The 23,743-nt window shown below is 53.9% G+C and overlaps 7 protein-coding genes across 7 annotated transcripts; 4 read left to right on the top strand and 3 right to left on the bottom strand.

Moving 5' to 3' along the window:
- Positions 1-214: 214 nt before the first annotated feature.
- BO80DRAFT_459041 (uncharacterized protein) lies at positions 215-6,841 on the bottom strand (the record flags this gene model as incomplete). The annotated part of the gene is made up of 4 exons (XM_025722325.1): positions 215-2,976; positions 3,025-3,658; positions 4,452-5,297; positions 5,348-6,841. The coding sequence occupies 4 exons, from the start codon at positions 6,839-6,841 to the stop codon at positions 215-217; spliced, it is 5,736 nt and encodes a 1,911-aa protein (XP_025570741.1).
- Positions 6,842-9,608: 2,767 nt separating this feature from the next.
- BO80DRAFT_449352 (putative GATA transcription factor (AreB)) lies at positions 9,609-10,646 on the top strand (the record flags this gene model as incomplete). Its single annotated transcript, XM_025721739.1, has 2 exons — positions 9,609-9,839; positions 9,927-10,646. The coding sequence occupies 2 exons, from the start codon at positions 9,609-9,611 to the stop codon at positions 10,644-10,646; spliced, it is 951 nt and encodes a 316-aa protein (XP_025570740.1).
- A 1,356-nt stretch (positions 10,647-12,002) lies between these two features.
- Positions 12,003-14,769, bottom strand: BO80DRAFT_391970 (uncharacterized protein). Its single transcript, XM_025717199.1, has 2 exons — positions 13,000-14,769; positions 12,003-12,945 (listed from the first exon to the last, which is right to left on the bottom strand). Exons 1-2 carry the CDS (start codon positions 14,719-14,721, stop codon positions 12,238-12,240), a joined length of 2,430 nt encoding a protein of 809 aa, XP_025570739.1. The 5' UTR covers positions 14,722-14,769; the 3' UTR covers positions 12,003-12,237.
- A 134-nt stretch (positions 14,770-14,903) lies between these two features.
- Positions 14,904-16,883, top strand: BO80DRAFT_416959 (uncharacterized protein). The gene is made up of 2 exons (XM_025718201.1): positions 14,904-15,316; positions 15,382-16,883. The coding sequence occupies exons 1-2, from the start codon at positions 14,924-14,926 to the stop codon at positions 16,696-16,698; spliced, it is 1,710 nt and encodes a 569-aa protein (XP_025570738.1). The 5' UTR covers positions 14,904-14,923; the 3' UTR covers positions 16,699-16,883.
- A 319-nt stretch (positions 16,884-17,202) lies between these two features.
- Positions 17,203-18,619, top strand: BO80DRAFT_366509 (kinase-like protein; the record flags this gene model as incomplete). Its single annotated transcript, XM_025716251.1, has 5 exons — positions 17,203-17,426; positions 17,481-17,800; positions 17,864-18,159; positions 18,219-18,381; positions 18,435-18,619. 5 exons carry the CDS (start codon positions 17,203-17,205, stop codon positions 18,617-18,619), a joined length of 1,188 nt encoding a protein of 395 aa, XP_025570737.1.
- Positions 18,620-18,715: 96 nt separating this feature from the next.
- On the bottom strand, positions 18,716-21,378 carry BO80DRAFT_391962 (putative MFS transporter). Its single transcript, XM_025717198.1, has 8 exons — positions 20,905-21,378; positions 20,764-20,835; positions 20,577-20,709; positions 20,414-20,518; positions 19,740-20,355; positions 19,676-19,691; positions 19,512-19,629; positions 18,716-19,458 (listed from the first exon to the last, which is right to left on the bottom strand). The coding sequence occupies exons 1-8, from the start codon at positions 20,983-20,985 to the stop codon at positions 18,971-18,973; spliced, it is 1,629 nt and encodes a 542-aa protein (XP_025570736.1). The 5' UTR covers positions 20,986-21,378; the 3' UTR covers positions 18,716-18,970.
- Positions 21,379-22,035: 657 nt separating this feature from the next.
- BO80DRAFT_229242 (serine incorporator domain-containing protein) lies at positions 22,036-23,712 on the top strand. Its single transcript, XM_025714449.1, has 2 exons — positions 22,036-22,750; positions 22,809-23,712. The coding sequence occupies exons 1-2, from the start codon at positions 22,163-22,165 to the stop codon at positions 23,523-23,525; spliced, it is 1,305 nt and encodes a 434-aa protein (XP_025570735.1). The 5' UTR covers positions 22,036-22,162; the 3' UTR covers positions 23,526-23,712.
- The last annotated feature ends 31 nt before the right edge of the window (positions 23,713-23,743 follow it).

Here is a 23,743-nt window from a genome sequence, read left to right as displayed (position 1 = left end):
GGGGGGTTTATTGATTCTTTTCTTTCGGGGTTGGAGAGGAGGAGGGGGAGGGGGAGGGGGAGGGGATGGGATGGAGAAATGACTTGCGTCTCTATTATCACTGGTCTATCGTGTATCAAATGAGTAGCCAGAGAGCAGCAAAATGAAAAGAAATGCACCAGGAAATCAATGCATCAACGCCAGGGTATCAACCAGATCACCACCGCATCACCACTCACTTAAATAATCCCCGGTACTCCCGCATCCGTTGCTCTTGAACCTCCTTCTTATCCAACTTGCCCCGGTTCAGGCTCAGATCCGCCAATTGTTGTTTCTTCTTCGCCAACTCGAATATCTTCTCTTCGATGCTCCCCTTCATTAGAAATTGGACCGTCGTCACCTCGCGCTGCTGTCCGATTCGATGCACTCGGTCCACGGCTTGTGCTACTGCTGCTGGGTTGTACTGCGGCTCCATGATGTACACTTTGGATGCCGAAGTCAGGTTCAGGCCCACTCCACCTGCTCCGATCGTCGCTAGGAGTACCGTGATCTCGTCGTTGTGATGGAACTCTTCCAGTGCCTTGTGTCGTGCCGCCAGTGTCATTGTCCCGTCCAGACGCGTGAACCCAGTGATCCCGTTGTCGCGCAGGGCAATCTCGATCAGGTCCAGATGGGACGTCCAAGCGGAAAACACCACGCTCTTGATCGGCCGCTCCTGTCCCTGGCTCTCCTCCGCGCTTTCTAGTAGTTGCGCCACCAGCGCCTTGGTCTTCGTGTGTGGCCCTTCGTATTCTCCCAGCGTTTTGCCGTGCCGTCGGCTCTGCTTGGCCTGCGCCTGGTCCACCACGTAGTCTTGGAGCCCGCCCACGGTGATGGTCGAGTACGATGCCGGGATCCAGCCGTCGCAGACCTGGCATTTGATGTCGTGGGCCGGGCCCGGGTGGTCAAAGGCGTGTTTCCAGCCCGCGAAACAGTCCGGACATTGCACGTCAAAGCACGGCAGCACAATGGCCATGGCGGTTCGTCGATCTGTCGGTCCGTTGTCGGAACTGGGCTCCTCCAGGCGTTTCCCGCACACAGCGCAGGTATCAGCCGACGACTCCTGCATCAGGGTGAACATCTCGTACGCTTTCTTGTCCGTGGCCCCGGCCGCGGCGCCGGCGCCCTCTTCGAGGTCAATGGCGTCATGCACGCTCATGCCCTTGATGCGCTTGCGGTCGTCGGGCTCGAGCAGCTCCTTGCCGTGCGCGCTGATCTGCCGGAGGATCATCATCGCCTTTAGGATGTGATGGTACATCCGGCCCTTCATCTTTGACTGCTCCTCGCCCGCAATCACCCGCATCATCACGTTGGACTCCTTCCGGAAGAATTCGTGGAGTTGCTGCTCCTTCTCCGTGAAGGTGAGCGTGATGATCTTATCGTGCCGCGCGGGCAGATCGATCTTGTCTTTGACTCGGCGGAGCGTGAACGAGTCCACCAGCACCCGCAAGCTGGCCAGCACGGTTGCATCGCCGGTCTTGAAGCGACTGAGGATATGAATCCCGAACCGTCCGCGATCGTCGTACGGAAAGAGCCCGAGGAACTTGGTGACCGAGAGCAGATCTTCGAGGCGATTCTGGATGGGTGTACCCGTCACGGACCATCGCCGCTGGGAATTGAGTTTGAAGATGGCCTGCGTTTGCGCCGCACTCTGTTCGCGGATCGTGTGCGCTTCATCGAGGACGATGCGGAACATGTTCATCTTGGTCAACGGGCTGACGCCGCGCTTGGCTCCCCGCCCAGACAGTTCGCTGAGGACAATGCTGTAGGTGGTGATCACGAGATCGTACTTGGACAGCTCATCCACATCATTAGTCCGCGACGACCCATGAAACACGTAGTACGAGAGCGCATCATCCTGGAGATGCTCCTTGATCTGGTTCACCCAGTTGTTGACCGCGCTGAGGGGCGCCACCAACAGCGTCGTCTTGGTATTGCGGATGCCCGGCAGGTTGCGGACCAGGTCAGGATCCGGGATCAGATCTGCCCACCGGCTCGCCTCCTCCAGCGACGACAGAACCAGCGACAGAATGCTCAGCGTCTTTCCCAGGCCCATCATGTCTGCCAACAGTCCCCCCAAGCTCTGCGGGGGCTCTTCGTCGAGCACCGTCCCACTGATGATCTCGCGGTACCGGACCTTGCCATTCGGACGACAATCCACCCGCCAGAGCGAGTTGTTGTCCGCCTCCTTGGGCCCAAACTTGCGCGGCTTCTCCTTCTCCGTCATGAACCACAGCGCCTGCTTCTGATGGCGCAGCAATGGCGTAACCAGAGACGGCGGGGGATCCATCTCGGGCAGGTTGTCAGCGCTCTGAAGCTGATCGAACATCTTCATCACCGCGTCGTTCACTTCTTCGGCGGTTCGCACTTCATAGTTGACTCCCACCCTATTCCTTGTCCCCGGCGGCGCCAAAGCTGCTGGGGCCCGGCGCCTGTCAGCGTGCGGGTTGCACACGGGCACGCCCTGCTCCACCGAGAATGGCGTTCCCAGCCAGACATTATGTTGACCGAGATGCTTTCCCACCGCCACCGCATCCTTTCTCAGGCCATACAGATTGACGGACGCTCGATAAACATTGGAGCACGGTGCCCACGGCCACTCGTCTTCTTTCCTTCTTCGAACATCCAACCGAGCCGTAATGTTAACCTTCAAAGCCGGCGAGTCGAGCAGCGGAACAATCACCGACGCCGTCTTCGCATCGACAAGTCCAAAGATCTTCCCGTAGGGATCCGAAACCTCGATTCGGTTATTGTGCCCTGCCTCTCGATGCACCCCGAGTTTGATCGAAGGCCAGTCATGCGTAGGATCACCAAAGATGGTCTGCGACGAAGGCTTGGGAACCAATTGCGCCTGGATCGTAGCATTCTCAATCTTCCCGTAACACACCCTCTGCAAACTGAGGTTATTCGACCCGGTGACCTGCACATCATCGTCATCAGTAGCTGCCGCCGAAACATCTGCGTAACGTCAGCAAAATCATCCCACGCGCATTTCCATCATCCTACCAGTAGTCAGATCGACAACATCCGGCACCACGGCGGGTGAACCCGACTGAGAACGCGATTCCTTCACCCAGTCCCCCAGCCCGGTACTTCCCGCGACGGGAAACCTCCTCGCCTTAGACCGTTGCGCCTCATCCTCCACCTTCATCCTCTTATACGGTTGATGCATGCGCTCTTTCACCCCATACATACTTTCAATCAAGCTCCGATGGCGCGCATCATCCATCTGCTCCGAGCCCCGCTTCCCATCACTCCTTTGCCCCTCATCCACCCTCGCACTAGCAAACTCCACCTCCACCACAGGCTCCGCACTCGTCTCCTGCCGTGGCGACTCACTCGCCGTATCCCTCGCCGTCGACGACCTCGTAGACCGGGACAGCGATCTCGACGGCGACTTCAGACCGCCCCTCTGCTCGCGACGCGGGCTCAGCAGACTCCTCCCGGGCCCCGACGCAGCCGCGCCGCGCTGGGGCGTGGACGGTTCCTGTACCGCGGTTCCTGCACAACGTGAGTCCTCCGGGTCGGATCCGGTGGGGTCATCAGGAGGGGAGGGACAACGCAGGGAGGCGGGGAAAAAAGAGCATCTCGAATTATCCGGGGTGGGGTCCGGGGAAGTAGTACCAGTGTTCAAGTCCTTCTGTTGGAGGCGTTTCTTGTAGGCCCGCGGGTCCAGGAGCATGGCGGCGTGGGAGGCCATGATTCGATGGACGATGCAGGAGCCCGAGACACGGGGGGTGACGGTACGTTGTAGAACCCACAGAGTCCAATAGGCCAAGGTCAAGGTCGAATGAGGCGATGGCGGGGGAAGAGGAGGGACATCAGTCGGACGGTCGTGGAGGTCGGGCGGGCGGGTGGATGGAATGAGAGAAGGCTGAGCATACAACGAGTCGGAGGGCGGGCGTCCGGTGGCGCAGGGGCGAGCGTGATGTGAGAGTTGCGGGGCTTCAGATCCCTTCCATGGCACTTCCGGGATGGAACGATCAGAGCGATCGGAGGACCCGGCGACAAGGAACAAGTGATGGACGAGTGAGGGATGGCGGAGGGAGAGTTGTCTCGACTGTGACGAGGCCCGGCGATGCCAAGCGGGCCATAGATAAGATTGCGGGCCTCCGGTCGGTCGAACAGGATCTCCACCGGATTCTCCTACGGGGTATCCTGCATCGTCTATAAGAGATATTCACTCCGTGTATTATTCTAATGAGAAACTATATACTGTATTATGTATAGAGGCATCCGCCAGATCCCTTGAAGATCAACTTCCATTTTATGACTAAACCATCAAGATTTTCCAACAAGGACCACCCTGCAAAAGAACTCCTCATGCCAGGTTATCATGATACACGCTAAATAAAAAAGAATGGAAAGAAACCGAGACGGGCAGGTCTCCCAAGACATCGCCTCCAAAACCCGGGTTAACACCAGGTAAACACCGGGTTCTTGCTCTTCACGGCTTCGAGTCGCTCGACAATGACCTTGCGCTGGTTGCCTTCCATCCCCTCTGCCGCCGCGTATCCGAGATCGCCTTCCAGGTCGTCACTGCTGAAGATCAGATGCGCTTGTCCACGCGAGCTCGACACCGAGCTGTGCTTCTGATGCCGGCTCGGGCGGGGCGGAAGCGTCGCCCAGCTTCGGTCCATGCCTCGTCCGTGGCTCATCTCGTCAATGCTGTCGCGGCCAAATCGGTAGTCGCCCATGGTCGCCGGGCTGCCGGACTGAGCCCGCGCGTGTCCCGACGTGGATCCGCGGCCGCGTGAAAGCTCGAATCGATTCGGGTTGGGCAGCTCGTTCGGGGAAGATCCCAGCCCCAGCAGATCAACATCGGGGCCAGTGCCCAATGACATGGCAGCGCCAATGTCCATCTCCTCGTTGTCTGGGTCGTAACGGCCATGCTTATCGTAATGTTCGTAGCTCTTGACCTTTCGTTTCTGCGCATCCGTCGACGGCCCGCGGAGAGGGATCGCGACCGGAACATCCACCAGGTCGTCCCAAACGCACACGCGCGTCCGTCGCGTCAGTTCGAGCGGGCCATGGTCGGGGTGCTTCAGCGTCTCGACTACGTTCCAGGCCTGCCCCTTCATCACCGCAATCTGCCGGGCAAACATGCTCTCCTTGAAGTCGGAATCCTGGGAGAAGACCCGCCGGAGCGCCATTTGAGTTCCGCTCCACCAGGCCGTTGACGTCAGGAGTGGCAGGAAATGGTCGCGAGTTTTCTGCGAAAACGGCTGGCCGATTAAAGAGACAGGGAGGAACAGCCAACCAAAGGGGAAGCTTCGCCACTAATGATCTATTAGCAGAATTCAAGACATCTACTCAGCGTCAAACTTACAGCATCAGGGTGCTTCCATGGCCACGATAAACTATTGTCAATCGCGCCAATCTGAATAGTCGCCTGGGGCTCGGTTGAATTCAGTGGGGTTCCGGTGCGACTGACGGCCACCATCGCCTCTCGTCGTCGATAAGGATGGGGGGCTGTAGGCGTGCCATCCGAGTTGACCGAAACGGGGCGAGCAGGAGGCATATCGTCGTCTTCTTCCTGCGGTTGCAGCCCGTTGGGCTTGGGGGGCTCCGCCACGATGGACACTTCCTCCGTCTTCCAATCAATCTTGATCATCCAATTATCCAAACCACGGTCCGTATTCCGCATGATGTAGTCGAGGATTACAAGCTTTTCCAGTTCTTCTCTGAACGACTGTTTCAAGGCCTCCGTCCAATAGAACCGCCGCTCTCGGCTCTCCTCGCGGGGCGATGGCGTGCGCGCTTGGCCATTCTCATATTCTTCTTCGTCTTCGTCATCCGAATGGACGCCCGAGGGACGACAGGCTTCGCTCCACGGCCGCTTCTTGCGCTTCGGGGCATCCTCAGCTCGGAACCCAGAATTGGTCTGGTCTGGCCAAGGATGGTCGCGCAGGAACAGGTTCGCATCCTTGTAGCCCTTCAGGAAGACCTGGAAGCTACCCGCCTTGGGCGGAAGCGGCCTCTTGCCCATCCAAGCTTTCCTGCGGTCCCAGAAATCGTAGAAGAATGATTTCGAGGACAGCCAGACAATGTCGGTGTAGGGAACGAGATCCGTGCGTAGGCGCGAGTCGAGAACATATGCGGCTGCTTCCGAGACGTAGGACAAGTTGGGAATCAAACACGCCCGTCCGAAGAAGCAGGGGAACAGGTTGCGATGGATCCATTTAGTCCACTTGGGGTTGCGGGACGCGTAGGGTTCCTCGTCCTTGGGCTTGAACACTCCAACCACTTTACCCTCGGTATTGCGCGCGAAGTAACTACCAGAGCTACCTTGGGAGATCATCCGGGGATGAACTCCCATCTCAATGGCGACCCGGACACTCTCCACGACTTCCTCGAACTCGTCGCGGGCCCTCCGCGCAGCCCCCTCAATCTCCTCAGACTCGAGAGCCTCCGCCGAGATGGGCCGAACACCATCGGGGGCTTGAAAGACAGAGTGGTAGATCTCCAATTTCTCCTCCTCGAAGGTCTTGCCCTTGACGCGGTTGATCTTGAACTTGGAGGCGATTTCCTCCGCCCACCGCTCCAGGCGGGCATTGATGGCCTTGATATCTACCCCAGAGTTCCTCCGTCCTCGGCGATAGTGTCCACTCAGTCGTCGTCGGTGTTCGGGTGGCGAAGACAGGCCGGCGGCCTGCATCTGGGCTCGGGAGGAAATGGGGGCATATCGGGGGGCGGACTGGGAGATGGTGCTGGGGTCGTGTAGGTCATCATCGTCGGAATAATCGTATTCCTGTGCGCGATCTTCCTCCTCCTGAGCCAAGCGGGCATAGCCCGAGGTCGCTGGTCGATTACTTTTAGGCATGGTGAATGGGGAATCTATAGATACTGGGACAGCAATAATCGGAGGCAACTCTTCGGATCATATGTAGGGAGGCGAGAATTAAGGGAGTATGAATGAACGGAGAAAGGGCAGGATGACAATGACAAGGCAAGACTTAAGCCATTACTGCATCACAGCGCAAACAGACGGTAAAAAAAGGCGTGGTCCCCGACGGAGTGGGAGGAGAATGAGGGAGGGAGATTCCAGGTTGCCAGAGTTGAGGTGCCGGTCGAAGCAGCGCCGCTGTCATCTTGCAGAACGGCCAGCATTAGCCTGGACGGGCTCGTACTGTCACCGTACCGCCGTTTCTATCGCTTAGTCAGGCTCATGGCGGTCAGCTCGGCCAGGGTCCAGGATCAGCCACATCCCGCGTACCATACCATACCGCACCGCCATATCTGCGTATCGTGCACGGCTCCACTCTAGCTTCACAAGCCCCTGAATGTTGGTGCTTAAAGGGACTCTGGGGAAGCAGTCGGGTTTCTGGGGAGGAAGGCAGATACTGAGGATGTTGCTGCCAAAGGATCTCCCGGCGTGATCCAGACCGGGAGATGTTCCAAGGTATAACTACCCGAGTCGAGGCCCGTCGTTCTTCAGCTTCACTTCGCTGTGTGTTTCTACAAATAGTAACAACCCTACTGGGTTCAATTCGAACAATTTCAAAGGCTTATAAAATCCTTGTCGTCCTGTCAATCCGCCATGGACCCGTGCAGGGACAGACAGTCGTTCTCAGTCTTTCCCACGCGAGATGCGGCCATCGCGTCCGTCCTTCAATAGGATTGTGCTGCGATCTAAGACATGACCGATCGAGTGGATAGGATGCAGTAGCACGATGTATAATTTGAAGGACCCCCATAATCCCACAGCTCCAGAATGGAGGAGTTCACAGCCAGGGATTGCGCGCCAATCAGCTAGACTGCAAGCATCCTGACACCCGCAGCCCTGCTTCTATCAACGCGGCCAATTCAACCTCAGCCGGGTGAGGGTCAACGATCCAACCGCTGCTGTGACTGGAACACACGGGGCAACGACTAAAAGCTAGGCTGGAGCTGCTGGCGAGAAAGGGGCATGCAGGGGCGCGACAACAACATTGCGAAGATTCATTCCGGGCCTGTCCCGCGCATACTATTAGATAGAGCGACGCATAAACCTTGGAGCGGCGGGCATCGCATAGCAACTACTGCCTCGATCCAATCCAGAAAACGGCGGGCTGATAAGGAGAATTCTTTGCGCAGGGGAAAGAACTGGGCCCAGCCAAGCGGCCGTTCCGCAGAGCGATTTCGATAAATAATCGATAGCCTCCGACGCGATAGCAGCCCCGATAATCAACCCTCGATCTTCCTTCTCCCTCCCGTCCAGCTTCCTGTCCCCTCCTCCACCTCTGCCTCGACTCGCTCCTCCGGCCATCATCCTCGCATGGTCTATATCCAATCAATCCGTTCGGTGCTCGTGTTTTCTCTTCCTGTCGCTCCTTTCAGCTGTCGCTCGTTGGATCGATTCCCTGCCACTTGTCTCCGGATCAGCCTTGTGGTGAGATCTTTTACTCCTGGGGCTTGATCTCTGGCGTCCATTTGGCCGGCCAAAAGCAAACATCAAAACAAAGAAATCCTTTGGCTCCAAAAGTTTAATGATCGTCTGATTTCAACTGGTGGGCAATATTGACACGGCATTCCATATCATTCCTCCCTTTTTACGTGGCTGGTCCTCCCAAACGGCACAAGCCTTTCCTCCCAACCCGTCGTATACAACTCCCGGAACGACCGCTTCCCCTCGAATCCTCTCCAATTCGGTCATCTGGGGCCGAATTTTTAGTTAGTTCCACCCGACAACCTCCACGGTGGCTTCACTCCTCTTCCGGGCGTCGCCCATCGACCCAGCCCTTCGTCCGCCGTCGCCGTCGAACTCCCAGTCTCAAGACTCGAACTACAAACATACCTCGTCAATTGACAGTCAGTCGGGATCGCGTCAGTCGACCACGGACGCTGCTGCAGGATTGTCATCCGCATCATCGTATTCCGGAACGCTTCCTGAATCGACGTCTCTAGATAAATACAACCACAGCCCGAGCAGCAGCAGCAACAGCAGTGCCTTTCCTAGCTCGTTGGGTCCTTCTCTGCCGGGTCTCTCTGCTCTGGCATCGGTCGCATCTGCGCCCACTTCCAATCTGCGGTACGTGAACCTGGCGAAATCCCTCGTGCGATTGTCAACGAGGCCGGATAATAGATGGGGGAAGTTCCGGGAAGATCATGCGCCGTTCACAATCGTCTCCCGACAACATTACCCAACGCCGCAGGTCGAACGCGCCCTTATCTAGATTTGCTGACATTCTTACGTGTGCAGAGCCTCGAGTAGCAATGCGCAGCCCAGTATGGCCAATATGACATACGCGACATCTTCTCCGGCCGCCACCACTGGTGGACAAGGCAATAATCCGGTAAGTGCTGAAGCTAAGTTTATCGCCCGCAAGCGATGATGATTATCCATTGGAAGACGCCGGCCTTGGTTGCTTTTCCCCCGAGTCTGCTGCGACGCCTAAATGGCTCAATTTCTTTTTCTGTGCCAATCTGCTGTTATCAGCAGCCGCTGGGGTCTTGGCGCCACACCACCTGCTCCTTATCGCGCCAGCCCATCAAATCTCTCCCGATCTTATCAACCAGCGCTCTTCCTCCTCCATCCACTATCAGCCCGTTTCCCCATCTTCTGTCTCTACCTCCCCCCTCCTCCGTGTGATCCTACTTCTCCAAAAACCATGGCGACAACTTTGGCTGATCATAAACGTCCTCAATTACAGCCTGTGTGCCAGAATTGCGGCACCTCCACTACACCTCTCTGGCGCAGGGACGAACTCGGTTCGGTCCTTTGCAATGCCTGTGGCTTGTTCCTCAAACTGCATGGGAGGCCCCGTCCGATAAGCTTAAAGACCGATGTTATCAAGAGTCGCAACCGGGTCAAGACTGCCGGTCAGGGCCCCAAGCGTAAGGTGAGTCGTCCAGAAAATTTTTCCCGCCCTCCTATCACTGGCATACCTGAGATAACGGTCGCTGACGCTCGGTTCCTACCTTATCAGTCCGGTGGTACTATCGATACAAATGGCATGTCGACCTCGAGATCCGAAGCCGGTACGCCGCCTCTAGGATCGCATGGATATCGTCGCGCGTCGCGCAAGACGTCACCGGGCCATTCCGACCGATCCAACTCGCCCGTCTCCCGAACGGAGACGCCTGGTATCAATTCATTACAACAACCACACCCCCAGCCGCAACACAATGCCAACATCGCGCCCCAGCACATGTTCGATAGTGTCACAATCGGGGACCATGGCTTAAACGCGCCGAGTTCGCTGCCCTCGGTGCAGGCGCGCCAGCCGTCGCCCACCGCGACGTCTGCGGCTGTCGATCGCCATCTCGAGTCACCACAGACCTACGATGGATTGCTCGCCGCCAATACCTCGCTGAAGACCCGCGTGAGCGAACTGGAGTTCATCAATGAACTCTTCCGGGGCCGTGTGACAGAACTCGAGCAGAGCGGCGCGACTGCACGCCGGTCGGAGATGATCGTCCGGGACTCGGAAGTACGGCTCCGGCGCTCTCTGGAGGAGGCCCAACGCCGCGAAGATGATCTGAAGCGGCGGATATCTGAACTGGAGCGGCAGTTGGCCGACCAGACCACGTCGACCAACCCAGCAAGCTATGACAGCCCGGGCGAGCCTCTGGCCAAGCGGATGCGGCTGTCCGACGTAGTGGAGCAACCGGCGGTGTCCCCGACGAAATCGCCCAAGAGCGTCTAACCCTCGAGGGGGGGGTTGTTAGGACTTGGACGCGCATGCGTGAGTCGGGCAGCGCCGACGTAAACAACGCGCCGCCGCGATGCCGAGTTCTCTGATCTTCCCCGGTCTCTTTGATACCCTTTACGAGTCTTGTCATTGGCTGGCTGTATATCGGATTAACTACCTAATATATCTCGATCGATCTACTTCTCTTCCTCTACCCTGTTTCCCTCCTTGCTCCCTGCTTGCTCCGATATGAGATGGGGGAGATCTCTGCACCAAAACCCCTCGAAGTCCCTCGAATGACCCAAAAGAAAAGGACCTGTAAAAGGTTACATGTGTTTAGTAATTCGTGTTATCTATTACTCCCTGAATCTACGTTACTTCTTCCTTTCCTTCCTGGCCTTGGTTGCCCAAGTCTGGATGCAACCGGACGATAAGGGCCTGACCGTCCGACGAAACCCTACAGTAGCATAGGTAGTTCTGATCCCACCAACCTGTCATCCATTTACAGTCAATAAAATCCTAGTACCACCGCAGAATTTCCCAGACAGGTAACCTGTCTTGTCCTGTCCTGTCCTGTCAGGATCTTAGCAATATCGGTGACTCGTTATCGGACAGGAAAATCTCCCTCCGCCTCCGTCCGGACGGACCACCCGCTGGCTCGGCTGTCCTTATCATCCCATCCATCCATCCCGTCATCACCGGGGAAAATCTCCCCATCATTATATACCCGCCCGCCCGTCGGGGATACTTTGTCGATCTTACACCCACCACGGCACCCTAGTCCTATCGAGATGGATTCTACCTTCCTTACTCCGTACCCGTACCTAGACTATCTACCTAGCTATCTAGAATGATTAATTAGTCCCCGACTCCGGATTCCGACGGCGGCTTCACTTTCCTATTTCTTACTCTGGAACTAAGTAGACTAGCACCGCCTCATTTGTTGCTTCCCCGCTTTTCACCTAGCATATCTATCTAGAGTAGGAGTACGGAGTACGGAGGAGGTACTTGGATACTAGATAAGAGATACGCCCCGGCCCCAGGCCCGTAAGGCAACCGAGGCAACTACCGACCTCACCATGAACTTAATTTCTTAGAGTATCGGTATTGACATCGTACCTAATACTGTTTGCTTAAGGGGTCCGGAAGACATCTATCTAGACTTTATCAAGTGTAACAGATGACCAACCACCTTACAAAACTCAGAACCCGATGATGAAATGGGTGTGTTTGTAGTATCAGGGCTATCGGTAGTAGGTTAGGTTAGGTTAGGTTGGCGTCGTGCGTTGTTGCGGATTCTGTTGTTGTTTGTCTATATCTGGGGCGGATGGTTTGTAGGAGGGGTTAATTTTTTTCTATTCACGGGGGTATAATGGGATGGTGGGGATGGTATCATCATTGAGTAGGTAGGAGTGTACGTTGACCATGAGACGTACGGGGTAGAGAAACAGTATGCATCACATGAGATCATGTTCAGAGGGATGGAATGAGCTCCCAAGCAGGATCATCTCTCCTGTGTATATAGTGCAAAGCCTCCAGGGCTCACCGGAAGAGCTGCATCAGCTGTAGCAGCGCTGCTTTGACGCTTTCCCTGGTAGCCTCCCGGTTATTCATTGCCAGCTGTTCTACTTGCGGTCTCGTTATCCTCGTTTGCTGTCCCCGGAGCTCTGTTGAACTTTGAGCGGTTGCCTCTGGCCATCCACTGAGCGAATCCCCCAGGGTCAGGGGCAGGTGCTTTATTGTGTTCAGAAGAAGTGGTAAATGGTGTTCCAGCTGCATCAACAACAGGCGAGCTTTCATCTGCGGGTTTCTGTTCGCTCCTTTCGTCGATAGTCTTATCGACATCCTCCCCGGTATCCGTTGCCAGTTCTCTAAGTTCCCCCGTCTCCTCATTCCCTTTTCTATTCTTCAGAGCTCTGTTGAGTTTCAGGCGGTTACCCCCGACCATCCACATAGCGAATGACCCAGGCTCAGGGCCACGCCGTCTTTTGTCCTTCGGGGAATCCATAGACGGTTCTTCATCTATTTTGGGGACGTACGAGCTGTCACCAGGAAAAGGTAAATTTGGGGGGCGCGGAGATGGAATTGGGGGCGGAGGGGGATTTGAGGATGGGTCAAGGTCTGGAGATATTTTCTTTTCTGGAATAGGCCACATGTGCATCGTGATAAGCCAGTCGGGTTCAATAACACGCTCCCAATCGTGGGGAAGGATTATATCTCCATTAGGACCTATTAAGTCATAATGTCCTTCGGCGATATGAGGCCCGATTACCTCGATATGGAGAAAAGCCTGTCGTATAAGTTCTTCCATGCCCTTGATACTCAGTTAGATACTGCCCGAAAAGATAATAATTGAGTTGATTCTCACCTGCCAAGTACAACATAGGGCAAAAGGAAAACTAAACTTCCGCCCAATGGCATCTTTGAACCGGATTGGTTTTTTCTTGCTTGTATGAGTGGGTGATGCTTCTGCCGCTGCTTCTGTTGCTTCCACATGATCCGATTCTGCCCTTGGTCCTGCTGCTGCTGCTGCTGCTGCTGCTGCTGCTGCACCTACCTCTGCCTCTAGCGCAGCATGTCTCTGTGCTTCTCGGGCTTCTCGGGTTTCTCTTTCAGTTCTTTCCTCCAGGATCAATCTTTCCAACCTTGCAATAGCTTGGTCCTTTTCAGTGTCCACTGGTTTTGGACTTGAGGACTGCAATTCCGTCTGATCAGCACTAACCTCCTCGGAAGAGCCCTGGCTCCTGGTGCTGGCCGTATCTAACTCGCCGGGCCCGATTGAAATGCTCATTTCATCCACTGAAAATCCATCTTGGTCACGAAAAACTCGTCCATCATCGGGTGCATGCTCACTTCCATCGAAGGACGAGTGTATATCACTAAGTGTGTCGTAAAAATATCCAGGCTGAGCATCTGCCCTTTTATTTAGCGGTCCAGATACCGACATCGACGAATTATCATCCTCATCTCTCGCTAGTTGCGGCAAAGCAAACAGCGCCAATTCCTCCAAATGTCGACCCACATGTTTTTCAAACAACTTTGTAGACTCGAGATGGGCATGGCAGAGGGGACAAAATAAATGCCCGTCATCGCCTGGAGTTGAGTGCTCACTCTGTATATGGAAGTCCCATTCCCGACGGCTATCATAGAGCCGATGGGGACTTTGACAATCTGGGAAGAGGCAAATATATGGCATGAGGTCCTTGAATATATGGCGAGCCCATGCACTCCGATTTGGAATAGTCAGGATCACAAAGCAATACGGACATTCAAAAGGATTTCCATCGGCCGACTCTGCAGGTGGCGGTGGAACCACCATTCCTCCACTGCCGTTCATGAGTGTCTCGGCATATGAAGTCTGTGAGACAATCGACTGCGAATCTAGACTATGATTGATATGGCTGGTCTCGATAAACTCGGTTGCCACAGTTTCAGACAGTTTGGTTGATACTGTATCTGGATGGTCACCCAAAGCATGGTTCAAGCCCCGGCCCAACTTTAGGTGATGTCGCTCGCGATACTGAAGTACGGCCCTTCGTTGCGTTATAGCAAGTCCAAGGCGCTTTGCAATGGTATCCTCTGCCTGGGGAAATTTGTTCGAGACATGCTGTTGGTCAAAGCATTCGAAGTGGACCACATCTGATCTCCGGGTTCCCAACAATCGATCATGGTGTGCCGGCCTCTGAATCGCCATCGACAGCTGGAACAGGCTATTGATCGTATCATGCAGGGCATGATATAGCTGCTGTACTTCTGTTTGATCTCCATCGTCGTCGGTGTCTGATAGGCTGTCATCTTCAATTGGGCCATGCAGGACATCTTGTAGGTCCTCATATATCCTTCGCAGTCGCTTCAGCAACCGGACTGTCTGCTCCTTGATATGTGATGCGTCACGCAGTCGATGGTCAAGCGACGACTGCCCCGTTTGGTGCGCACCGATATTAGCAGCCCACACCTGTAACCTCCCTAGTTCGTCTTGCCACAGTACCTGTGAGACGTCTGACTCGTACTGAGCTAGATGTCCCGACAGAACCAGTTGCTTGAGCTCTTTCAGACAGGCGATGGTCGATGATGAGATTGGGTTTGCCATGTGGTCAGAACCGATTCGGCCAGAGGTGCCTGAGATATCCGATGTTGGAAAGCCCAGAATACCCATTCACCAGAGTAGAAGCTATCTTACGAACTAGAGGGGTGCATTCCCGGATGTCACGTGTCGACTACGAGGTGCTGCGGGGTCGAGAGGCGCTGGAGGTGCTGACACTGAAGACCTCACTTTCACTCAGTATAGCAGCATGGAGGCAATTGGCTTTGCATTGGCCATACTTCCTTTTCTCATCAATCAGCTCGACAACCACGTCCAAGGACTTGAGACCCTCAAGACCTTTCGAGCCAAGCGATATCGCCGAGAGCTCGACGGGTATTTGTCGAGCCTTGGGACACAGCAAGCCATCTTTCTCAACACCCTGGAACAATGCTTGGACGGAGTAGTCGATCATGAAGATGGAATCGGCGCTTTGATGAGTAACCCATTGGGTAATCTGTGGAAGAGTCCAGCTTTTGATTCGAGATTGCGAGAAAAGCTGGGAAGGAATTATGCTCCGTTCATGAGGACAATGGCAGACCTCTCAGATCTGTTGGATAGCCTTTCTAAAAAGCTCAAGTGGGATACAGAGACATCCGTCGAGGTATGTTCGTTGAAGTTGCACAGGTCCTGTTTGTACGAGTGAGAATGGTTGACGTGATGCAACAGACGGCTTGGAACAGATCCTCGGCCCTTGAGAGGGAAGTCAAGAAATTCAGAGACATCTTCTCGAAAAGCATTTATAACGACTTATCCAATCGGATCCATATTGCCAACACCATCTTAAGAACCCTAATGGATCAATCGGACAGGTGCCTTGTGATGAGAAAAAGACGTATATCAAAACGTTCACTCCTACGACATCGAGCGGTGCGAAAATCTGCGTACAGCCTGCATCATGCCATGTTCCACGGCACATGTTGGAATTGTGCCTGCAGAGACCAACATTTCGTTCAATTTCAACTCAATACTCCATTGCTTGACACCCTTGGCGCGTCAGATGACTGCTCCAATGCCTGTTTTCGCATGGTTTTTGCATCACAGACTACGGTTGGATCCTCAAGCCCCTGGAATCACTGGCATGAAGTTGAGGCCGAATCAAATAATCTTCAACCAAAGGCAACAACGGTTAATAGCCCTCCCAACATGCACCCACATGTGATCGCTTCAGGGAAGAGGAAGCAGAGAGTTCGATTTACTTCTGTCCCGTCGACACAGGATGACGTTGTATCTATTGACACGGGGCTTTCACCTTCGGCGACCCCTATTATCGACATCTGTAGCGCTTTGTCCACCATGTCGAGTCATGGGGGGCAAAGAATCCCCATCGGTTACCTTTCAGATGGTAGTCATCAACATACTATGTACCATGTGCGAAATATTGCCTCAAGCCTCAGGCCTCGGTCACTCGAAGATCTGATCCAAGCTGCACCAAGCCTGGTCGGCATGCCAGCACAGAGCAGCTTCAAATTCAGTAGGAGGGACCGCCTCCATCTCGCCTTGAGCCTGGCATGCAGTGTTTTGGAATTACATGGGAGTTGGTTGAAATCGTTCTGGCGAGCTCGTGACATTCTCTTCACCACTCCAACCATGATCCCATCCCTCCTTTGGGATATGAGTAACGACAGTTGCACGAGCCTCTGCGGTGAAACTCAAAACAAAGCCGTGTTGATCCGCAATGAGACTCTTTTCCCTCTTGGTCTGGTTCTTGTTGAGCTCTCTCTCTGCCAGACCTTAGAGGCATTGCATGCACCCGAAGATGACGATCCAATTGAAGCAGTTGCAAAGCTCAAGACTGCTGCTCGCCACATTCCATCTGTAGAGACGGAAAGCGGCGGAAAGTACGCACAGGTAGTCGATCGGTGTCTGTTCTGGAGTGGCACCCAAGGGTTGAGTCTGGAACATGAACAGATGCAAGATGAAGTTTTCCAGTTTATTATCATACCACTCATGGAGAATCTACGGGCTTTTGAGGGTAAAGCATGAACTATTCTCAATTGGTTTCTTACAGGGTAGTACATTGTGGTTAATATTAGGCATCTTACCTTGCATTTGGATCTATGGACTGTGATAGGGAGTAAAGGTATAAATAAGTTTAGACGGCCAATATTCAGCAAACGACCTGAACGAAATCTGGAGTATATAGAAAGGCGATCATTTTAAAAGTCGATAACTAGAGCATTGAGAGAAATTTAAATCTCTACGTAACAGCTTATGCTTGGTAAAAACGAATTGTGACCACGTCCCCATGCCTGAGTGGCATCAGATCTGACCTGGATGCGCCGCCGAATACAAAAGGGATGAACCGCGGCGGATAGCTCATCTCCGTCTGTCTCACCCCCGTTTCCCTCGCATTTGCACTCCTCAAGTAGCATCACGATGAGATTACGATCATGCAGTGTATCCAGGTGCATGCTCGCCCACTCAACATGGTCACCACAATACCTTCGCTACTCGCACACTCGCTTTCTCCTCTCCCAACACCGGAGAATGGGCCTAAGCTCAACCCCAATAACCCAACCACGCAAATTCCCCACATCAGGCTTCGACACCATCAATTCAACTATACTATTCGAAGAAGAATCCCTCCCCGGGTATCTCAAAGCACACTACTACCCCGTCTGCCTCGGCGAAGTCCTCAACACCCGATACCAAATCCTCACCAAACTCGGTTTCGGCTCCACATCAACAGTATGGTTATGTCGAGACCTACAGTAAATCCCCAATGCCTCGAAAATACTACAATCATCTAAGAAAGCTACCACCAGCCAAAACCGCTACCTTACCCTAAAAGTCCACGTCCGAAGCACCCAACCACCCCCTGACGTCCAAATCTCGCAACACCTCAAATCTCTCCAAAGCACTCACACAGGACAAAGATACACTCGCATCGCCCTGGACTCATTCCAAATCCGCGGCCCCCACGGACCTCATCACTGTACGCTCTACCAACCCGCTGGCATCGACATCCGTGATTACATCCACTGTCTCGAAGGGGACGCATTACCTGAGAATCTCCTCCGAGTTACTGTTCGGTTCATGCTCGTTGCGTTGGATTATCTTCATGAAGCGAAGGTGGTTCATACTGGTGCGTTATCTACCCCCCTCTACCTCTCTCTTCATAACCCAGCACTTAAGTATCATATATCAGACATCAACCCCCACAACATCCTCCTCGGCATAGACGACACCTCAATCCTAACCGAAATGGAAGAAGACGAGCTCTCCAACCCCGCGCCACAAAAACTCCTCTCTGATCGAACGATCTTTGCCACGAGGGCCATGCCCCTCTCGACTGGCGAACCGGTCCTTGCTGATTTAGGTGAAGCGCGAATAGCACAGACAACTCAGACGGGCCTCATCATGCCGAGTGTGTATCGCGCCCCGGAGGTGATGTTGGGGATGCAGTGGGATGAGAAGGTGGATGTGTGGGGGCTTGGGCAGACGGTGAGATCATATTCTCATACTAGTAGCGTATACTATTTAACTAAGCTTATTTGGTACAGGCCTGGACATTATTCGAACAAGGACATCTGTTCACGACGCCCGACTTGGAATCCGAAATGGATCATGCGCGACGGTTTGCGGAGATGATGGCACTTTTGGGACCCCCGCCGGTGGAGTTTTTGAGACGGAGTGAGCGGAGTTGGAGGTTTTGGGATGAGAATGGTACGTATCATGTGCAGAGAATTGGTCAGGTACTTTTATCTGATCAGTTGCAGGGAAGTGGAACGGGCGCGTAGACATCCCTGAACAGTCGTTGGAAACGCGGGAGACTCGGCTCCAGGGCGATGGTAAGGTTCTTTTTCTACGATTCTTACGAAAAGCGTTGTCGTGGGTGCCGGAGGATAGACCGACTGCGAAGGAGCTTTTGATGGATGAGTGGGTGAGAGGGGATGATTATTAGGGTATTAGATGTGGCTGTCGAAGTAAGATTTATCGATCCCATGACCTACTGAAAATCCTCTTTCATCCCACATGACACAAGGGATTGCCAATTGGAGGGTAGTTTTCGAGTTAAGAACAAAGGTTACTCATCGTGGTGTTTGGTGACCTGCCATCCACGGCACATCTTTGCAAATAAGTAATGAAAAGGTATGAATGTCTATCCTGAGAACCTCTATGATCCAAATAAATTCATGTAAAGCGCATGCGCATATACCCGGGTATATATACGAGGAAAACATGGAAACAAGATCACTGTCAACCCATCACGGCTCTGTATATGGCTTCACTGAAGACGACATTCTTGCCAACTTCAGGCCAGTCGGTCGTGCTCGACCTTCTTGTGCATCGCTCCGTGGATCCGTCGCTCGTGCAGGATGCTCCACAGGCAGACGACCACTCCGGCCACACCCGACAGGAATGTTGTGTAGTACGCGGCTTGGTAGCAGGCTAGGCCGTCCGGGCAATCCCGGTCCCCGTCGGGTCCGACAACCGAGTGCCGGTCGTAAATGCTGCCGTACAGCAGGTTGAAGACGTTGCCGCTCAGTACGGGCGCAAGTGTCATCACGCCCCAGTTCTGGGAGAGACCGCCGATACCGAAGGTATGGGCGACCAGCGACGGGAAGACGCCGAAAAGGAAGCCGTATGCAATGCCGGTGAATCCGGATACAATGGCGAGCTGGTGAGGGTTGGAGATTGCGGAACCTGCAAGCTGGGTAAGGGTAAAGACAGAGGCAGAGATAAACAAACACCAGAACCGCGACATGTTTAGTTTCTTTACCAACAGATCGGAACCGATGCCTAAAGATGGAGCTATTAGTGACGGCTGTGGACCTGGAGGAGCTGGTGCCTACCGCTAGAAAGCCGACCGATAAAGTTGCCAAACGACAAGATCGACACATGCATGACTTGTCGTTGCTGGATGAATTTCGGGCTGGCGCTGTCATCGTAGTACCGCCAAAGCGCCTTGGCCTGCGAACATTAGATACATGAACTCGGCCGAAAAGTGGAATCTTACGCTGTTCCCAATATTACTGGGTCATGTTAGCATCAGTTCAAGCATTTGTAGATGGGTGACAAACTTGATCGTCATCAATCCGATCCCAGACAAAAGTGCCATCGTCAAGAAGAGTTGCCAGAACTCAATCTTAGGGAGCATCGCCAAGCCTCTAACGTCTGGGTGCGGTGAGTTGGGAGAAACATCAGACAGAGCATCCTCCTCGTCATGTTCGTTCAAAAGTTCCTGGGATTGTCTCGAAGGGACTTTGGACACCAAAGAGGAGGTTTCGTCAATATCGGGGTTGTGGCCGGGGGGGTTCGACACGACCGAGTGCGATCTGCCATGCGCCGGGGGACAGGATTCATAGGTTATAGAAGGCTGCGTACCTGCTTCATCAGAATCGTCCAGACTGTGCCGGAATTCGGTGGACCGGGTGGTGCGCAATCGACGAGACTCCACTCCAGGGGACCTGCTCCGTCCAAGTGGCATATAGGGCTCACTCGGAGGCAGGATGCGAAGGAACGGGATCGAAACTAGGTTCAGGATACATGTACCCAGCGCCAACAAGAGCAGAAACCGACCAGTATCATCCTTGAAAAGAACTGCGGAAACCGTGGACCAGAAAAAGGCGCTCAGCCCGAAAGCGGCCAGGGGGAAGGCAGTTGCTGTTCCACGGTGTTCGGGAAAGTTGGATGCCGCTGATGTCGGTCTCTTAGCCTCAGAGGTCAATGGATCACACCGAAGGGGTTGACGCACATGTCTTGATGGATGCTGAGAATGCGGAGCAACTCCCGAAGCCCGTCAGGAAAGCGAAAAACGATAGAAAGACGATTCCCAGCGACCCTGGGCCCTTTTCATATGCTACCCACAGGACATACGTCAGTGTGAAGACCCGTGGCGGTTCCGAGGCAAGGAATACCCAGATAGATGGGATAGTAGCCAATCCCAAGGGCGATGGCTCCCAAGAAGGTTGTGAGACGTGGACCCCGAGCATCTGTCAACAAACCCAATGGAATACCCGATGCGTACATGCCCAGATTTCCAGCCGCGCCCTAAGTGATATCGATTAATGTCGAACGCTTGGTGAGGATGCGATGCCTGCTTACGATGAAGTTGCTTTCCGTGGAGGAGATCTTCATTTGATGCGCGAATTGAGGCGCCCATGCTGAATACGCATACTGCCACTGATTAGATCTTGCCTTCTCAACACCGCAGAATTATAACCAAAGAGAACGGAGGATGCGCACGTTGGTACCACAGGCGAGAGCAACCAAGGTGGCCGCTACGACGGAAATTATCCGCTTCGTTTTGTGAGATGAGCCGGTCATCTTGATGCGTTCGGAAGGCGTCTACACTGGGGAGGCCAGGTAAAAGCTCTTCGCATAGAATATGCGGGGAAGGGTCGCAAGACCGGCGACTATTTGTACCCAGACTCGGAGTTGGACAGTGGTGCAGTGGTTAGACGCTATCACGTCACGATAACCAGCAGGATGGACGCAAGGAAGGCCGGCTAGACCGCGACCATAGATAACAGCACCACGGTAAAGGGAAGGACAGGGATTGGGCCGGCACTTAGGAAAACGAAAAGAGGGGAGAAAAGAGCGACAGAAGAAAAGGAGAGGTGGGAGAAGAGAATCCAAAACGGGAAAAAAGAAAAGAGAGTGACTGTAATTGAATGCGACGAGACCTGCTCTTCTCTCCACTGCCCACACGACACTTTGACACGGACTGGGGAAAGACGACGCAATCAGAGGCAAAGTGTCCCATTGGCCTCGTCAGCTCGGGTAGAGAGAGATGTGGTATTGTAATTACAACTGCCAGCCAGTCGCTTATCGTCGATAAGGTCGTCTTTACCGGCACGCTTCCCCGGCCCGTACAAGCAGGGGAATCCCGCATTGTGCACGTGATTCTTAGTCAGAGATCACGTGTGTCGTCCATTGAACGTTGTACGGAGTATGCGGAGGATGTCAGGAGTGAGTCCTAAAGTAATTCCATGTGATATCAGTGTACAGAGAAATAATATTTCTGTAATACTCTACCATCTCAGCATCGCTGTTCATTGCCGATTTCGCTCGACGTAGAACCCAGACCAACCACCGTTTTAGTTCCCGGCACATGACGAAGGCGGCGAACCTCCGCGGCGCCTCTTGCCATTCCGGCTTCATCCTCCATTATCTTCAGGGCTGCTATCGTCTTTGCCTGTAACTGGATCAAGTCCCATTCTAGTGAGAGGTTGGCTCTCTTCTTCATCCATCATGGGGGCTCTTCTATCCCTACCTCTTCTGGCTATTCCGAGCGCCAGTACGGTACGTGCACGCCATCACCGCCATTGTCACCCCACTGATATCAAGTAGCTCATCACCGTCGCGACATCGTGCTGCGGAGCGGCAACCTGTTCGGCAGTATGTAGCGCATGTGGGAAGTTTCAGAATAGGTCAGGACACCGATGAGAATTGCTACGCTCCTCGATGATGGGTCTCGCTGACATTAGGCACCGACCGCAGTATGGCTACGAGAATCGCCTACGCCTTCATCCTCTTGATCAACTCGATTGTCTCATGGATAATGCTTACGCCGTGGGCGCTAAAGAAATTACAACACATGACATTAGATTATATGGAAATCAGATGTGACGGGAAAGAATGCTATGGTTGGGTGGCCGTCCATCGGATCAATTTCGGTCTGGGTCTCTTCCATTTGATCCTCGCGTTTATGCTGCTCGGCGTCAGGACTTCCAAAGACGGCCGTGCGGTGCTTCAGAATGGATTCTGGGGACCGAAGATCATCCTGTGGCTTGCGCTCGTTGTGGCTTCGTTCTTCATTCCCGAGTCATTCTTCTTCGTGTACGGCCACTATATCGCCTTCATCTGCGCCATGCTCTTCCTTCTGCTCGGATTGATTCTTCTGGTGGATCTGGCGCATTCCTGGGCTGAGGTGTGTCTGCAGAAGATTGAAGATAGCGATTCGCGGACCTGGCGGGGTCTCCTTATTGGTTCCACTGTGGGCATGTACGTTGCGTCTCTTGCCATGACGATTTTGATGTACGTCTTCTTCGCCCACAGCGGATGCGCCATGAATCAGGCGGCGATTACCGTAAGTTTTGCTCCCTGCACTCCGCCATTTCCGGCTCTTGTTTGGCTTACCATACCAGATCAACCTTATTGTTTTCCTCATCATTTCGATCATATCCGTGCAGCCCATCGTGCAGGAATCCAACCCCAGGGCCGGATTGGCCCAGGCAGCGATGGTCACAGTCTATTGTACCTACCTGACCATGTCGGCTGTGTCCATGGAGCCAGATGACCGCCAGTGTAACCCTCTGATTCGTGCCCGAGGTACGAGAACGGCTAGTATCGTTTTGGGCGCCATTGTCACCATGGCTACCATTGCTTATACCACGACCCGCGCAGCCACCCAGGGCATTGCGCTAGGGTCCAAGGGAGGTCACAACTACTCGCAGCTAGGGATGGATGACAACGAGCATGGTCTTGTGACCCAGCAGCCAACCAGTCGCCGTGAGATGCGGGCCGAGGCTCTTCGTGCCGCCGTCGCGAGTGGCAGTCTACCCGCCAGTGCGCTGGATGACAGCGACGACGAGTCCGACGAATACGACACCAAGGACGACGAGAAGGGATCGACTCAATATAATTACTCTCTGTTCCATATCATTTTCTTCTTGGCGACCACCTGGGTGGCCACCCTGCTCACCCAGAACTTGGACCCAGAGGCCGCAGATGACTTTGCTCCCGTCGGCCGAACCTACTGGGCCAGTTGGGTGAAGATCATCAGCGCCTGGGTGTGCTATGCGATCTATCTGTGGACTTTGATCGCACCGGTGGTTCTACCGGACCGCTTCGACACCTACTAGGCCCAGTCGAAACGTATCACCGGGAGTTGGGCGTTGACAGCGATGTTTGTGATTCTTTCCGTAGTGTACAGTTCTGCGTTCTACGTCATAGTTTGATGCGCGAGTGAATCCTTATCATTACGGAGTACACGAGACGACTCTGCTTTTCTGCTGCTTGTTTTCTTGGCCATTCTGCCTGTATGATAGTGTAAATTCCAGCGCACAAGAATGATAGCCGC

The sequence above is a fragment of the Aspergillus ibericus genome (genome assembly GCF_003184845.1).
Source record: "Aspergillus ibericus CBS 121593 unplaced genomic scaffold BO80scaffold_58, whole genome shotgun sequence".
NCBI lineage: Eukaryota > Fungi > Ascomycota > Eurotiomycetes > Eurotiales > Aspergillaceae > Aspergillus > Aspergillus ibericus.
Note: the sequence above shows the minus strand (reverse complement) of the source record. Positions and strands in the feature narration are given on the sequence as shown.

Excerpts from the sequence above, each read along its gene's own strand:
- BO80DRAFT_416959 (XM_025718201.1), top strand. The coding sequence starts at position 14,924 with ATGGAGGCAATTGGCTTTGCATTGGCCATACTTCCTTTTCTCATCAAT. Across the intron at positions 15,317-15,381 it reads ATACAGAGACATCCGTCGAG|ACGGCTTGGAACAGATCCTC; the intron begins GTATGTTCGTTG and ends GTGATGCAACAG.
- BO80DRAFT_391962 (XM_025717198.1), bottom strand. The coding sequence starts at position 20,985 with ATGACCGGCTCATCTCACAAAACGAAGCGGATAATTTCCGTCGTAGCG. Across the intron at positions 20,710-20,763 it reads CCACGGAAAGCAACTTCATC|GGCGCGGCTGGAAATCTGGG; the intron begins GTAAGCAGGCAT and ends GATATCACTTAG. Across the intron at positions 20,356-20,413 it reads CTCAGCATCCATCAAGACAT|CGGCATCCAACTTTCCCGAA; the intron begins GTGCGTCAACCC and ends GACCGACATCAG.
- BO80DRAFT_391970 (XM_025717199.1), bottom strand. The coding sequence starts at position 14,721 with ATGGCAAACCCAATCTCATCATCGACCATCGCCTGTCTGAAAGAGCTC. Across the intron at positions 12,946-12,999 it reads CCCTATGTTGTACTTGGCAG|GGCATGGAAGAACTTATACG; the intron begins GTGAGAATCAAC and ends CTGAGTATCAAG.
- BO80DRAFT_229242 (XM_025714449.1), top strand. The coding sequence starts at position 22,163 with ATGGCTACGAGAATCGCCTACGCCTTCATCCTCTTGATCAACTCGATT. Across the intron at positions 22,751-22,808 it reads TGAATCAGGCGGCGATTACC|ATCAACCTTATTGTTTTCCT; the intron begins GTAAGTTTTGCT and ends TTACCATACCAG.